Source organism: Esox lucius, chromosome 5 (genome assembly GCF_011004845.1).
Source record: "Esox lucius isolate fEsoLuc1 chromosome 5, fEsoLuc1.pri, whole genome shotgun sequence".
Classification (NCBI taxonomy): Eukaryota; Metazoa; Chordata; class Actinopteri; order Esociformes; family Esocidae; genus Esox; species Esox lucius.
In genome coordinates, this window is record NC_047573.1 from 31,890,447 (window position 1) to 31,903,230 (window position 12,784).

At 40.2% G+C, this 12,784-nt stretch overlaps 1 protein-coding gene across 1 annotated transcript in view; it reads left to right on the forward strand.

Annotated features, from left to right (window-relative positions):
- lrp2b (low density lipoprotein receptor-related protein 2b) overlaps nucleotides 1-12,784 on the forward strand; it is a 94,023-nt gene that overhangs the window by 33,721 nt on the left and 47,518 nt on the right. Inside the window, exons 27-37 of the mRNA XM_029120088.2 lie at nucleotides 1,418-1,666; nucleotides 3,849-4,057; nucleotides 4,236-4,420; nucleotides 4,688-4,916; nucleotides 5,554-5,731; nucleotides 6,038-6,166; nucleotides 8,962-9,128; nucleotides 10,075-10,218; nucleotides 10,452-10,561; nucleotides 10,734-10,911; nucleotides 11,224-11,437. Of these exons, the coding sequence (XP_028975921.2) occupies nucleotides 1,418-1,666; nucleotides 3,849-4,057; nucleotides 4,236-4,420; nucleotides 4,688-4,916; nucleotides 5,554-5,731; nucleotides 6,038-6,166; nucleotides 8,962-9,128; nucleotides 10,075-10,218; nucleotides 10,452-10,561; nucleotides 10,734-10,911; nucleotides 11,224-11,437 (1,992 nt within the window). The remainder of the gene's footprint in view (nucleotides 1-1,417; nucleotides 1,667-3,848; nucleotides 4,058-4,235; nucleotides 4,421-4,687; nucleotides 4,917-5,553; nucleotides 5,732-6,037; nucleotides 6,167-8,961; nucleotides 9,129-10,074; nucleotides 10,219-10,451; nucleotides 10,562-10,733; nucleotides 10,912-11,223; nucleotides 11,438-12,784) is intronic.

Sequence of the window (12,784 nt, forward strand, 5' to 3'; positions counted from 1 at the left end):
AGCATCTAACAACAATAGTAAAGCAAATAGTAGTCAGGACCAGTGCCACTGGACAGAGCAGGGAAGTATGAGCGCTATCAACAATGGCCGTGCCCAAGCAGAATTTGTAATGGTGGAGCGTGATAGGAGGGAATAAAGAATGTCTTCTGACAGCAAAATATAATTAGAAGGCATCCTCATTCCAAAGCCCATGAAATGGCAAAATAATATTTGAGCAAAAGCCAAATGGCAGCATTTAGCCAGTTGATACAGATAATTTCAGAGACAATATTAAATGAAACTGTTGCCCTTTGGAACTGCTTATTATTTGGCCAGAAACATCTGTCATGACTGTGAGAGCCTCATTGAGCTGCAGAGGCAGAATAGAATAGATTTAACCCTGAAGATACAGCCCCACTAAAATAGTGGAGCATATTGCAAGTGAAATGAAAAAGACTATAGTGAACAGGATAATGTCATCATAAACCAAATGATCGGTCTCTATCAATGAGTAAACTACGTTGATAAAAAGCAACGAATGTGACTCCTAAAGGTTCTGTTGATAGAGAATCACCAACCGTTATCTTTCTGTAAGTTGTCGAACTGGACAAGCAGAAGGCGGATGAAATAGTCAGCCCTACTAACCTGCCTAAAGTAATGCATGATTCACAGAAGAATGGTAAAAAGCCCACTGGTTATTCATTGTTAGTGATGGGGCAAGTTTACTATTTGGGACAACATCATGCGTGTCTATAAGACTTAAAGAAATGTTTCCTAACTTTCTAACATAGAATTGTATGAATTAGATACTTGAGTTAGCTGTTTCAGATTCTATTGATCTGGAAACCATTTCAAAATATTGACAAATTGAACATCCTTTACAGCCAGTCAAGCGAAAAGCAACATGAGTTGCGAACCAGGTCCTCCCTATCGGCAGAACACTTTGCAAAGTTTGATAAATAATATTGAAAGACACCTCTGCACTGAAAATGTGGTTTTAGATGATTTAAGTATTTTAGATAATTCCGCCATGAAGAGGCTCAGGTTAGTAGACTCCAGGAGTGTTAGCTTATGCACCTAACCTCACTCAGTGGGATGAGATCTCATTAACAACACAGGGTTAATTTTCACTTTTCCTGGTATTTAACACTTCAATATACATTTCAATTTACAGAAAAACTAATCTGGACACTTTTGTTGTGTAGGGTATATTGACTTTATCAGAGATTGATATTGGACCTTCAGTGCAGATGTTAAGGTTTATGTGACATGACTAAGCAACACTGTTTAATGTTTGAGTGGTCATAGGTATTATATTTAAATATTACATTTATTAAACAGACATGTACTATAACAATATCATAATTCACAGTAAATGGGAAGACTTATCTTAAATGTACACAATCTGAGCAGATGAACTCTGTTTATTCTTGCATAGATGAGGAGGACTGTTCGCTGAACAACGGGGGCTGTAGCGACGGCTGTATCCAAGGTCCTTTCGGGTCCGAGTGTACTTGTCCGCCAGGCTACCAGCTCCTAAACGACTCCAAGACCTGTGATGACATCGACGAGTGTTCCATCCCGGGTTGGTGTAGTCAGCAGTGCTACAACGAGAGAGGCTCCTTCCGATGCTCCTGCTCAGATGGCTACCTACTGGAGCCCGATGGTCGTACCTGCAAAGCCGCAGGTGAACTGGCGAATTACATTTCCAGTACCTCTGAAAACGTTAAGCGTAGTTAAGAGACATTATGAAATCCTTATTTTTTCAGACATTTCATGCTTAATTGGCCAGAGAAGTGGTGAATTATATACACTCACCTGAAGGATTATTAGGAACACCTGTTCAATTTCTCATTAATGCAATTATCTAATCAACCAATCACATGGCAGTTGCTTCAATGCATGTAGGGGTGTGGTCCTGGTCAAGACAATCTCCTGAACTCCAAACTGAATGTCAGAATGGGAAAGAAAGGTGATTTAAGCAATTTTGTGCGTGGCATGATTGTTGGTGCCAGACGGGCCGGTCTGAGTATTTCACAATCTGCTCAGTTACTGAGGTTTTCACGCACAACCATTCCTAGGGTTTACAAAGAATGGTGTGAAAAGGGAAAAACATCCAGTATGTGGCAGTCCTGTGGGCGAAAATGCCTTGTTGATGCTAGAGGTCAGAGGAGAATGGGCCAACTGATTCAAGCTGATAGAAGAGCAACTTTGACTGAAATAACCACTTGTTCCAACCGAGGTATGCAGCAAAGCATTTTTTAAGCCACAACACGCACAACCTTGAGGCGGATGGGCTACAACAGCAGAAGACCCCACTGGGTACCACTCATCTCCACTACAAATAGGAAAAAGAGGCTACAATTTGCACAAGCTCACCAAAATTGGACAATTGAAGACTGGAAGAATGTTGCCTGGTCTGATGAGTCTCGATTTCTGTTGAGACATTCAGATGGTAGAGTCAGAATTTGGCGTAAACAGAATGAGAACATGGATCCATCATGCCTTGTTACCACTGTGCAGGCTGGTGGTGGTGGTGTAATGGTGTGGGGGATGTTTTCTTGGCACACTTTAGGCCCCTTAGTGCCAATTGGGCATCGTTTAAATGCCACGGCCTACCTGAGCATTGTTTCTGACCATGTCCATCCCTTTATGACCACCATGTACCCATCCTCTGATGGCTACTTCCAGCAGGATAATGCACCATGTCACAAAGCTCGAATCATTTCAAATTGGTTTCTTGAACATGACAATGAGTTCACTGTACTGTCATGTACAGTGGGCCCCCACAGTCACCAGATCTCAACCCAATAGAGCATCTTTGGGATGTGGTGGAACGGGAGCTTTGTGCCCTGGATGTGCATCCCACAAATCTCCATCAACTGCAAGATGCTATCCTATCAATATGGGCCAACATTTCTAAAGAATGCTTTCAGCACCTTGTTGAATCAATACCATGTAGAATTAAGGCAGTTCTGAAGGCGAAAGGGGGTCAAACACAGTATTAGTATGGTGTTCCTAATAATCCTTTAGGTGAGTGTATATACATACAGAAAAAGATGTTGGTTTGAATACATGCTGCAGCAGTACAATTGCACTGTGTAACGAATGCACCCAAGGCGAGGGAAATGGTTCAAGCGCTGAGCGCAGTAGGTTCATTGGAGGGCTGAGTTACAAAAAGGGGTCAGGCTGAATCAAAGGTCCAAAAGGCAAGCAATAGGTCACTAACTACAAAAACCTAGATAGAACTGCAAAAGTACAAAGGGATCAGGCGAGAATCAAAGTCGACAAGCAATCAAAATCAAAAAACCATGATCAGTATATATGTACATACAGCACCTGAAAAAATTAAGAGACCACTGCACCTTTTTCTTTCCTTTCCAACAATTTGAAGCGTTCAGTTTGCAGTGGTCTCTTAATTTTAAACCTTCTGTTCATCACTCACAACCTTCCTTCTCGACTTTTTTGGAAAGGAATGAAAAAGGTGCAATGGTCTCTTATTTTTTTCCGGAGCTGTATATATATCTAGGACAGACACCAGCTCAGTAATGAGTGCGAACAAGCAATACCTCACAAAGTAAAAGACAGACTGAAGGGATTGCTAAAGGGCCGACAGGTGGGAATCGTCAAGAGTAACGGGAGCCAGACCAAGCATAGAAATACAACCAAGCATAGAAATACAACATACTAGAATTGAAAATTCAAAAGCTATGGAATGCAACACGACAACACTCCCGGGACGTTACACACATCAGGCAGCAGCCTAGACAGCTGAACTCCACATGTGCTGGTTTTTACATTTTACAAGTACATTTGAGCACACTTCACTGTGGATGTGACGTCATCCCTTGCTGTCTGTTTATCCCCAGATTCCGCAGCGGCCACGCTCCTAGTTACCAAGCGCAGTCAGATCATCTCCAGCAAAGTCAACCTCCGGCCACCCCTCATCCACCCTGTGGTTAGCGGTTCAGATATAGTGACCGTGGACTTTGACCACTTGACAGACAGGATCTACTGGGCCGACACCTCTTTAAAGAAGATCTATACCTCCTTTCTGAATGGCACAGACATACGAGAGGTCTGAGAACATTACAGATAAAAAGAAAATTATGCTTAAGTCTGTTTTTTGTAACAATTAATATATAATAAAAATGCTGTTAGGACGTTAACCTATGAAAGAAAACAAATATCCTAAATACATTTGAATACATTCCATTGGGTTCTAATATTCTGTCTTTGTTCCTCTATGGTTCTAGGTGTTCTCCACTGGTCTAGTGGTACCAGAGAGCATAGCTGTGGACTGGGTGGGGAGAAACCTTTACTGGACTGACTCAGTGATGGAGAACATCGAGGTGTCCACCCTAGATGGTCACTTTAGGAAGGTTCTTCTCACCAAGAATGTCACCAGACCCCGTGGACTGGCTCTGGACCCCCGGACCCAGTAAGTGTTCTCACTGCTAAGATCACAGCAATACTTCAGTAAAACATTAAGACAGTGCCTACACAAGGATGTCATGAATAAACCATATATAACATATTTATGAGCACTCCACAATGTTTTATATAAACAACCGCTTCAATCAGCATATCATAAAGTGATGCTTATAAATGTAATGCTCTACCTACCTTCAAATAATCCAAAATGATCTAGCTAGCTATTTTTGGCATCATTATTATGCATACATTTACATATCTGTATCTTTCCCAGGACCAACCTAATGTTTTGGTCGGACTGGGGTCAGAACCCGAGGATAGAGAGGGCCTTCATGGATGGCAGCGGGAGGCAGGCCATCGTAACCACCAAACTCTACTGGCCCAATGGTCTGGCCCTAGACTACAGCACACGACGTGTCTACTTTGCGGACGCCTACCTGAAGTACATTGACTACTGCGACTACAACGGCAACAACCGCTTCCAGGTCATGGCCAGTGATGCGGTGAGCACAACATTTTATAATGGCCCTTAGTACTGATGTAGCAGAGAGTTAGGATGGTTAAACTGACAATGGGATGGTTTAGAGGAGGTGGATGATAGATTTTATGCTTTTGTGTGGTAAATAGCAGCCATTTACATTTAGGTATTAATCTAAAGAAGTGCTTTGAGGGTTGGTATTTCAGGTTTTGTGTAGATTGGTCGTTCGTCATTTAACATTCCTTAGGGGTTTTTACTCATCTATTATGAAGAACCAATGTACCTGTTCATGTCTATAGGTCAAATGGCTTTGCATTTTTAGTCTTTTCTTATAGCACCACCATCTGACCTTTTTATGGCAAGAAACAACATTCAAAAGTATTTGGGTAAAAATTGGGTCTCAGATTGTGTGTGTGTGTGGTGAATAGACAAAGACCAATACATAAACCCCTTCCCAATTTCATTGTGAGAAAAAACAAGGCTTCTGGCTTTAATGTGTACTTTTAATGGATATGTACTATTTTGGAACATCCTTATTTTTTTATTAATAAATTCATTCATATGTAAATTAATTCAGCCACATCATATCTTTTTCTTATTTCTTCATGTTAGAACTCTCCTGTATAAACCTCTGTCCCTCCCCACCCCTTCCCTCCCCATAGGTTCTCCAGCACCCCCACAGCATGACTATCTTCGAGGATCAGATCTACTGGTCGGAGCGCTACACCTCCCAGATCCTAAGGACCAACAAGTTCCACGGGGGCAACACAACCACCGTTATGACCAGTGTCAACCAGCCCATGGGCATTGTCATGGACCACCCCATCAAACAACCTGCTGGTAGCTTCACTGTAGTCTCTTTAATCAGCCCACAATAGTCTGAATGGCCACTCATTTAGACATTTAACCTTTTGTTTAACTAATCAAGGGCATTGGCTTCCATTCCTCTCCTGGAGCACTTCCTGCTAGTGCAACTGTTCAATTAACAACCAAGCCCTCTATTAGTTGAACAGTGTGCTTGTACTGGAACATACTGAATGGATGAAAGCCACTGCAGGAATGCAACGTGAGGTTTGTGAAACGTTGATTCATTGGATCATTTGACATTATCTTCACATGGTAGTTTCATTGTTTTCCACTATGCAGTGGTCAACCCTTGTGCAGAGCACCTGTGTGGTCAGCTGTGCCTCCTGTCGGGCCTGAGGCCCCGGTTCTACAACTGCCACTGTCAGGCTGGGTGGAAGCTCAGCACTGATGGACACACCTGCACAAAAGGTACTAGTAGTGATACTGACGCAGCAGAGGCAAGCAACACATTAGGCCAGTGTCAAGGGATGTTTTACTATTTGATTATATACCGCTCTGATCAGTTTTATTCTGTATGAAGGCTAATACATGACCCTAGCCAGAAATCCTTTAGGAATTCCTGTCATGATTTGGAACCATCCTGTAGGATTCTTAGTTTTACCGCTTGTGTTTTTTATTCATAGCAGTTCTATAGGATACATTTTAGGCTTTTTATTGGAATACAACCCCATTTCCGAAACAGTTGGGACGCAGCATAAAATGCAAATAAAAACAGAATGCAATGATGTGCGAATCATTTATCCCTATATTTATTTTAAAATAGTACAAAGACAACATACAGTTATGTCCAGAAATATTTGGACACTGACACAATTACCGTACATTTGGCTCTGTAAGCCACCACAGTGGATTTGAATTGAAACAACCAAGATGCTTTAATTCAAATGGTTGAACAACAATATTGTACGAAATGTTTAGGAGTTGCAACCGTCCCCTTATTTCAGGGGCTCAAATGTAATTGTATAAATTATAATTATATCATGAATAAAATGTTCATTTTGAATTCTTTGTCGATAATCTTTTGAAGGCAATGATTTCTTAAAGTCTGGAACTCATGGACATCACCAAACCCTGGGTTTCCTCCTTTGTGATGTTTTGCCAGGCATTTACTGCAGCTGTCTTCAGTTGTTGTTTGTTTGTGGGTTTTCTGCCTTGAATTTTGTCTTCAGTAAGTGAAATACATGCTCAATGGTGTTGAGATCAGGTGATTGAATTGGCCTTTGCAAAATATTCAATTTCTTTGCCTCAATAAACTCCTGGGTTGCTTTCACAGTATGTTTTGGTTCATTGTCCATCTGTAAAGTGAAGCGCCGTCCAATCAACTTAGCTGATTTTGACTGAATCTGAATAGACAATATATCTCTATACACTTCAGAATTTATCCGGCTGCTTTTATATTCTTTCACATCATCAATAAACGCTAGGGACCCAGTGCCATTAGAAACCATGCATGCCCGTGCCATCACACTGCCTATAGATTATGTCGTATGCTTCAGATCATGAGCCATTGCAAGCCTTCTACATACTTTTTTCATTTTTTATCATTCTGGTGCAGGTTGATTGTAGTTTCATCTGTCTAAAGAATGCTGTTCCAGAACTGGGCTGGCTTTTTAGTTGTTTTTTGGCAAAGTGTAATCTGGCCTTTCTATTCTTGAAGCTTATGAAAGGTTTGAACCTTATGGTGAACCCTCTGTATTGGCTCTTGTGAAGTCTAGGCTTGGATAATGATATGCCTACCTCCTGGTGAGTCTTCTTCACTTGGGTAGATGTTGTGAAGCAGTTTTTCTTTACCATGGAAATGATCCTACAATCATCCACCACTGTTGTCTTCTGTGGACGTCCAGGCCTTTTTGTGTTGCAGAGTTCACCAATGCGTTCAGTTTTTTCTCAGAATGTACCAAACTGTTGATTTGGCCACTCCTAATGTTCCTGCTATCTCTCTGATGGATTTTATATTTTGGCAACCTGTTTAAACTTCAAAGCATCAGCTTCCAAATGTGAATTCCACACCTGGAATCAACCTTTTATCTGCTTAATTGATGAATAAATAACCAAAAAATACCCACATCTGTCCATGAAGCAGCTTTTGAAAAAGCGGGGGATGAATATTAAAGAGCTTTAATTCCTAAACCCTTCCTCCAATTTGAATGTGAATACCTTAAAGTTAAAGCTGAAAGCCCATATTCATTATTTTACTGTAACCATATTTTGGTAAACAGGCAAAATAACAAAACTTATGTCAGTAACCAGTTATTTCCAGACCTAACTATTAAATGTTAAAACAGACATTTAATTTCTTTTTGGAAAAATACATGCCCATTTAGAATTTGATGGCAGCAACATGTTTCAAAAAAAGTTGGGACTGGGACATGTTAACCATTGTGTTGCATCACCTCTTATTTTAACAATGCTCTGCAAGAATTTGGGAACTGTGGATACCAATTGTTGAAGGTTTGAAAGTTAAATGTATTCCTATTTTTGCTTGATATAGGATTTCTGTGGTGATGTCCACTGCAGAATCGTGTCTGTTTTTAATGTAGTGCCATATGGCCCAAAGATCACAATATTGGCCTTTGCATACAGAGATGTTCGGCCTTTGCATACAGAGATTTCTCCAGATTCTTTGAATCTTTTAATGGTATTATATACCATAGATGATGAGATTCCCAAACCCTGCAATTTTATTTTGAGAAACATTATTCTTAAATTGTTGCACTAGTCTTTTACAGTGGTGAACCCTTCCCAATCCTCACTTCTGACAGACCCATCTTCTCTGGAATGACCTTTTAAACCCAATCATGTTACTGACCTGTTGCCAATTGACCTCATTAGTTGTGTGATATTCAACCAGGTTTAGTTTTTTAGCATTACACACCTTTTCCAGTATTTTGTTGCCTCTGTCCCAACTTTTTTCAAGAATAAATCAAATGTCTCAGTTTCCACATTTGATATGTTGTCTTTGTACCATGTTCTACTGAATATAGGTTAAATGATTTGCAGATCATTGCATTCTGTTTATATTTACATTTTATGCATCGTCCCAACTTTTTGGAAATGGGGTTGTGCATAAAAATGGTAAAAAAAAACATACAATATAAATTGTAGGTAGGAGAGTAGCTAACATGCTAATAAACAATTGAGATGAATACAAAAGTGGTGGAAAAAAAGAAAAATGCATTTCTACTATTTTTCTCTTCTGTCAGATGACTCTCCATTCCTGATGGTGGTGAAAGAGACAGTGATTTTGGGCATCCCTCTGGATCCGGCCAACCCCTCCAACAATGCCATGCTGCCTGTGTCCGGCATTACACAGGGAAAGGACATCGACTTTGACGACCAAGAGCAGTTTGTCTATTGGGTACAGGGATCGGTGAGTAACAAGTTCATATTCAACATCGGCCTATCAGAATGTTTCACCGCTAAAAGGGGAGAATCTTAACTTGATGCACAACTCATTATGGTATTACACAACTCATTATGGTATTGCACAACTCATTATGGTATTACACAACTCATTATGGTATTGCACAACTCATTATGGTATTACACAACTCATTATGGTATTGCATAACTCATTTTGGTATTGCATAACTCATTATGGTATTGCACAACTCATTATGGTATTGCACAACTCATTATGGTATTGCACAACTCATTATGGTATTGCACAACTCATAATGGTATTGCACAACTCATTATGGTATTAAACAACTCATTATGGTATTACACAACTCATTATGGTATTGCACAACTCATTATAGTATTAAACAACTCATTATGGTATTAAACAACTCATTATGGTATTGCACAACTCATTATGGTATTGCACAACTCATTATGGTATTGCACAACTCATGCGTTATTTTCAGTAGGAGATGATATAGATTTTTTATCAGATTAAACACTAGAGAATCATCCAGTGTTGTTGTAAAAAAAACATTGGCAATACATACTTTTCTTTTTTATTGTTTGTGTAATGATGTGCAATGATGATAATGATGAAAGAAATGGATTGGTTGTTTGAAGAACAGCTTTGATATTATAATATCGCAAATGGAACTTAAAGTTTTAACAATGCTGATTCCAGTCATATTGGCTGGGATTCAACAGTAGGATAAAGGCAATGCAGATTTGAAAGGCCATCTCTGATTAATTTACTGTGAATGTAGTTTTCACAAGGGATCATTGCCTTTAACTGTAAATTGTCTACAATTAATTTGGATTAATTTTCCAACAATAATCTCCTGTTGACACTGCTGGACTAAATCAAATTAGGAATCGCTCCTAATTGACGTGTTTGCTCACTGTCTTCTCAGAACTCCATATACAGGGTGAAAACAGATGGAACCAATAGGACTCAGTTTGCTCCATCTTCAATCCTTGGCTCGCCCTCCGGTTTGGCTTTTGATTGGATAACACGCATGATGTACTACACTAATCCAACCAACAAAGCTATAGAGGTAAAGCGTCCTATTGCATTAAGTCATGTATAGGACTGCCTTTTGACTGGCTCCAAGTCAGTACATTGCTAGAGTTTAACATCTTTACTAATGGAGATAAATGATGAAGTCCATGTGTGAAATAAAACTATGCCTCCTTCTAATTCTATTTATCTGGTAGGAACTGTCTTTCAAGATGGCGAATGGTAATAATTAGTCATTAGCACATTTAGATTCCTTCTCTTCCACTGTAGGTCATTCGTGTGGATGGAGACCAGCACTACAGAAAGACTCTGATCACTGACACAGGGAAGCCTGAGGGAGCCGGAGAGCCTATAGGATTAGCCCTGGACCCAGCTAATGGGTATAGAACCGTCCTCTAACCTAGTATCAAGAGTTGTACATGCATTACCTCAATAAAAACAAAGAAACCTAACATTACAAGCAATTTAGTGGCACACTTATTGAATTGTCATTAAGTGCATTGAACACTGAGTTCACACAGTTATTCTCCGCTTTGACGTCCTGCTTGACAGTAAGTTGTTCTGGACAGACCGGGGGACCAACGGGGGCGTTCCTCCGAAAGTTGCCAGTGCTGACATGGATGGAGGCAACCTGAGGAACCTGTACACCACCAACCTAGAAAACATCGGCTTCATCACCATCGACATCACCACGAGAAAGTTGTACTGGGGCGTGGTTAGCACAGGAGTGGTGGGTACAGGCACAGATAAATACACAAACGCACCTTATATTGGGGAATTTTCCTTCATTACAAAATCTGTTGATCCTGGAGAGCTACCATCCAGGAAGTATTGACTCCAAGTTTTAACTAGCCTGATTCAGGTCAATCAACAGCAAATTCATAGAATTTTAATTATTCCACATGTTCAGGTGGGTAGCTCTCCAGGAACAGGGTTGGATAGCCCTGTCTTATACTAAAATGACCGTAACGGTTTATTTAGAAAAGTAGACGGATGGTCCCTGACTCTTGGGTGTCTGTGTTGTTTTCCATACGGAGACCAGATTGAGTGCGGCACGGTGGACGGGGTCAGCAGAACGACCATAGTGAGCCAGCTGTCCCAGCCTTGGGGCCTCACAGTGCACCAGAACTATCTCTACTACAGCGACCTGGACTACGAGGTCATCGAGAGGGTGGACAAGGACACTGGCGGCAACATGGTGCTGCTGAGGAGTGGCATAACCGGGGTCCGTGCCGTCAAAGTTCACGCCCGAGACGGTAAGTGCAGCTAATGCTGGCCTTCACCTTTCTACACTGCGGCCTATAAATACTGTTTTCCCTTTTTATAATGCTGTGTTTGATAATATGTTAGAATATGTTAGTATAGAAATGAGGCCTAGAGTGGTCCAGTGGTCTGCACTGTTGCCTTTTGTGTACAGCTTACTACTGCAGCATGGGTTTGAATTTAACCCACTGCTCCTCTAACAAATACTCTCCTTTATTTTTCACCCCTTTACTGTCAAATAAAGCAGAAAAAAGCCTTAAAATTACACATGAAATAACAGAAAAGGCAAACAAGGATCAGTCAACATGTTGAATACTCTGAATAATAGACATGCAAAATCATCTGTTACCACTAAAACCGCCAGGCCTTTTTTACCCCCTGTAAAATACATGCCCAATTTAAATTTGATGGCAGCAACATGTTTCAAAAAAAGTTAGAAATGGGACATGTGGGACACTGGGTTGCATCACCTCTTCTTTTAACAATGCTCTGCAAGCATTTGGGAACTGTGGAGACCAATTGTTGAAGGTTTGAAAGTTAAATGTATTCCTATTTTTGCTTGATATAGGATTTGTTGTAGTGTTGTCCACTGCAGAATCATGTCTGTTTTTAATGTAGTACCATATGGCCCAAAGATCACGGCCATCCAATGTTGGTTCTATAAATAACGAGAAAAGTGAGTAGAAAAAGCTGAGAATTTCATTGTGTGAATAATTATTTAGCCTAATACATTTGGCTTCAGTAAAATAAGCAGACAAAATACAAAGAGAGATGATAGGATGTGTGTGGGATTTAGTTACTCTTTCCCTCATAAAATAATGTAGATTTACATTTTCAATTTATATTTGATGAATTAGCCTACACAGTAAGCTGAATCTCCTATTGAAAAATGGTAACCCATGTAATAAGTAGCCTATATCATTTGTATATATGTTTCAATAATAGACTAATTAAGGATCTGGGAGTATATCGCATTTATCCATTGACCTCATGCATTCAGTGAGGGGTGATTAGCGCCTGGGTACCATTTGGGTGCCAACGCTGAATGGCGTGGGCTGATTGCGGATTAAGTCGGAAAATAGGTTAAAATAAACAGGTAAATTGTCTCAAAAAATATTCTGTTCGTCAGTTTAGAATTCTGACAATGGAACAATGTAATAAACGCCTATTTAGGAAAAGTCATGGAAGGAGGAGGGTGTAGCTTTCTAAAGGGCAGTTTTATTTTATTTACAAACTCAAATTCCAATTGGCGTAGGCATTTGGTGCTTCTTGTGTTAAAGAAAAAGGGTTTTCAATGGGTTCAACCTCAATTACACTCACCATCATCAGTCTCCTCTTCA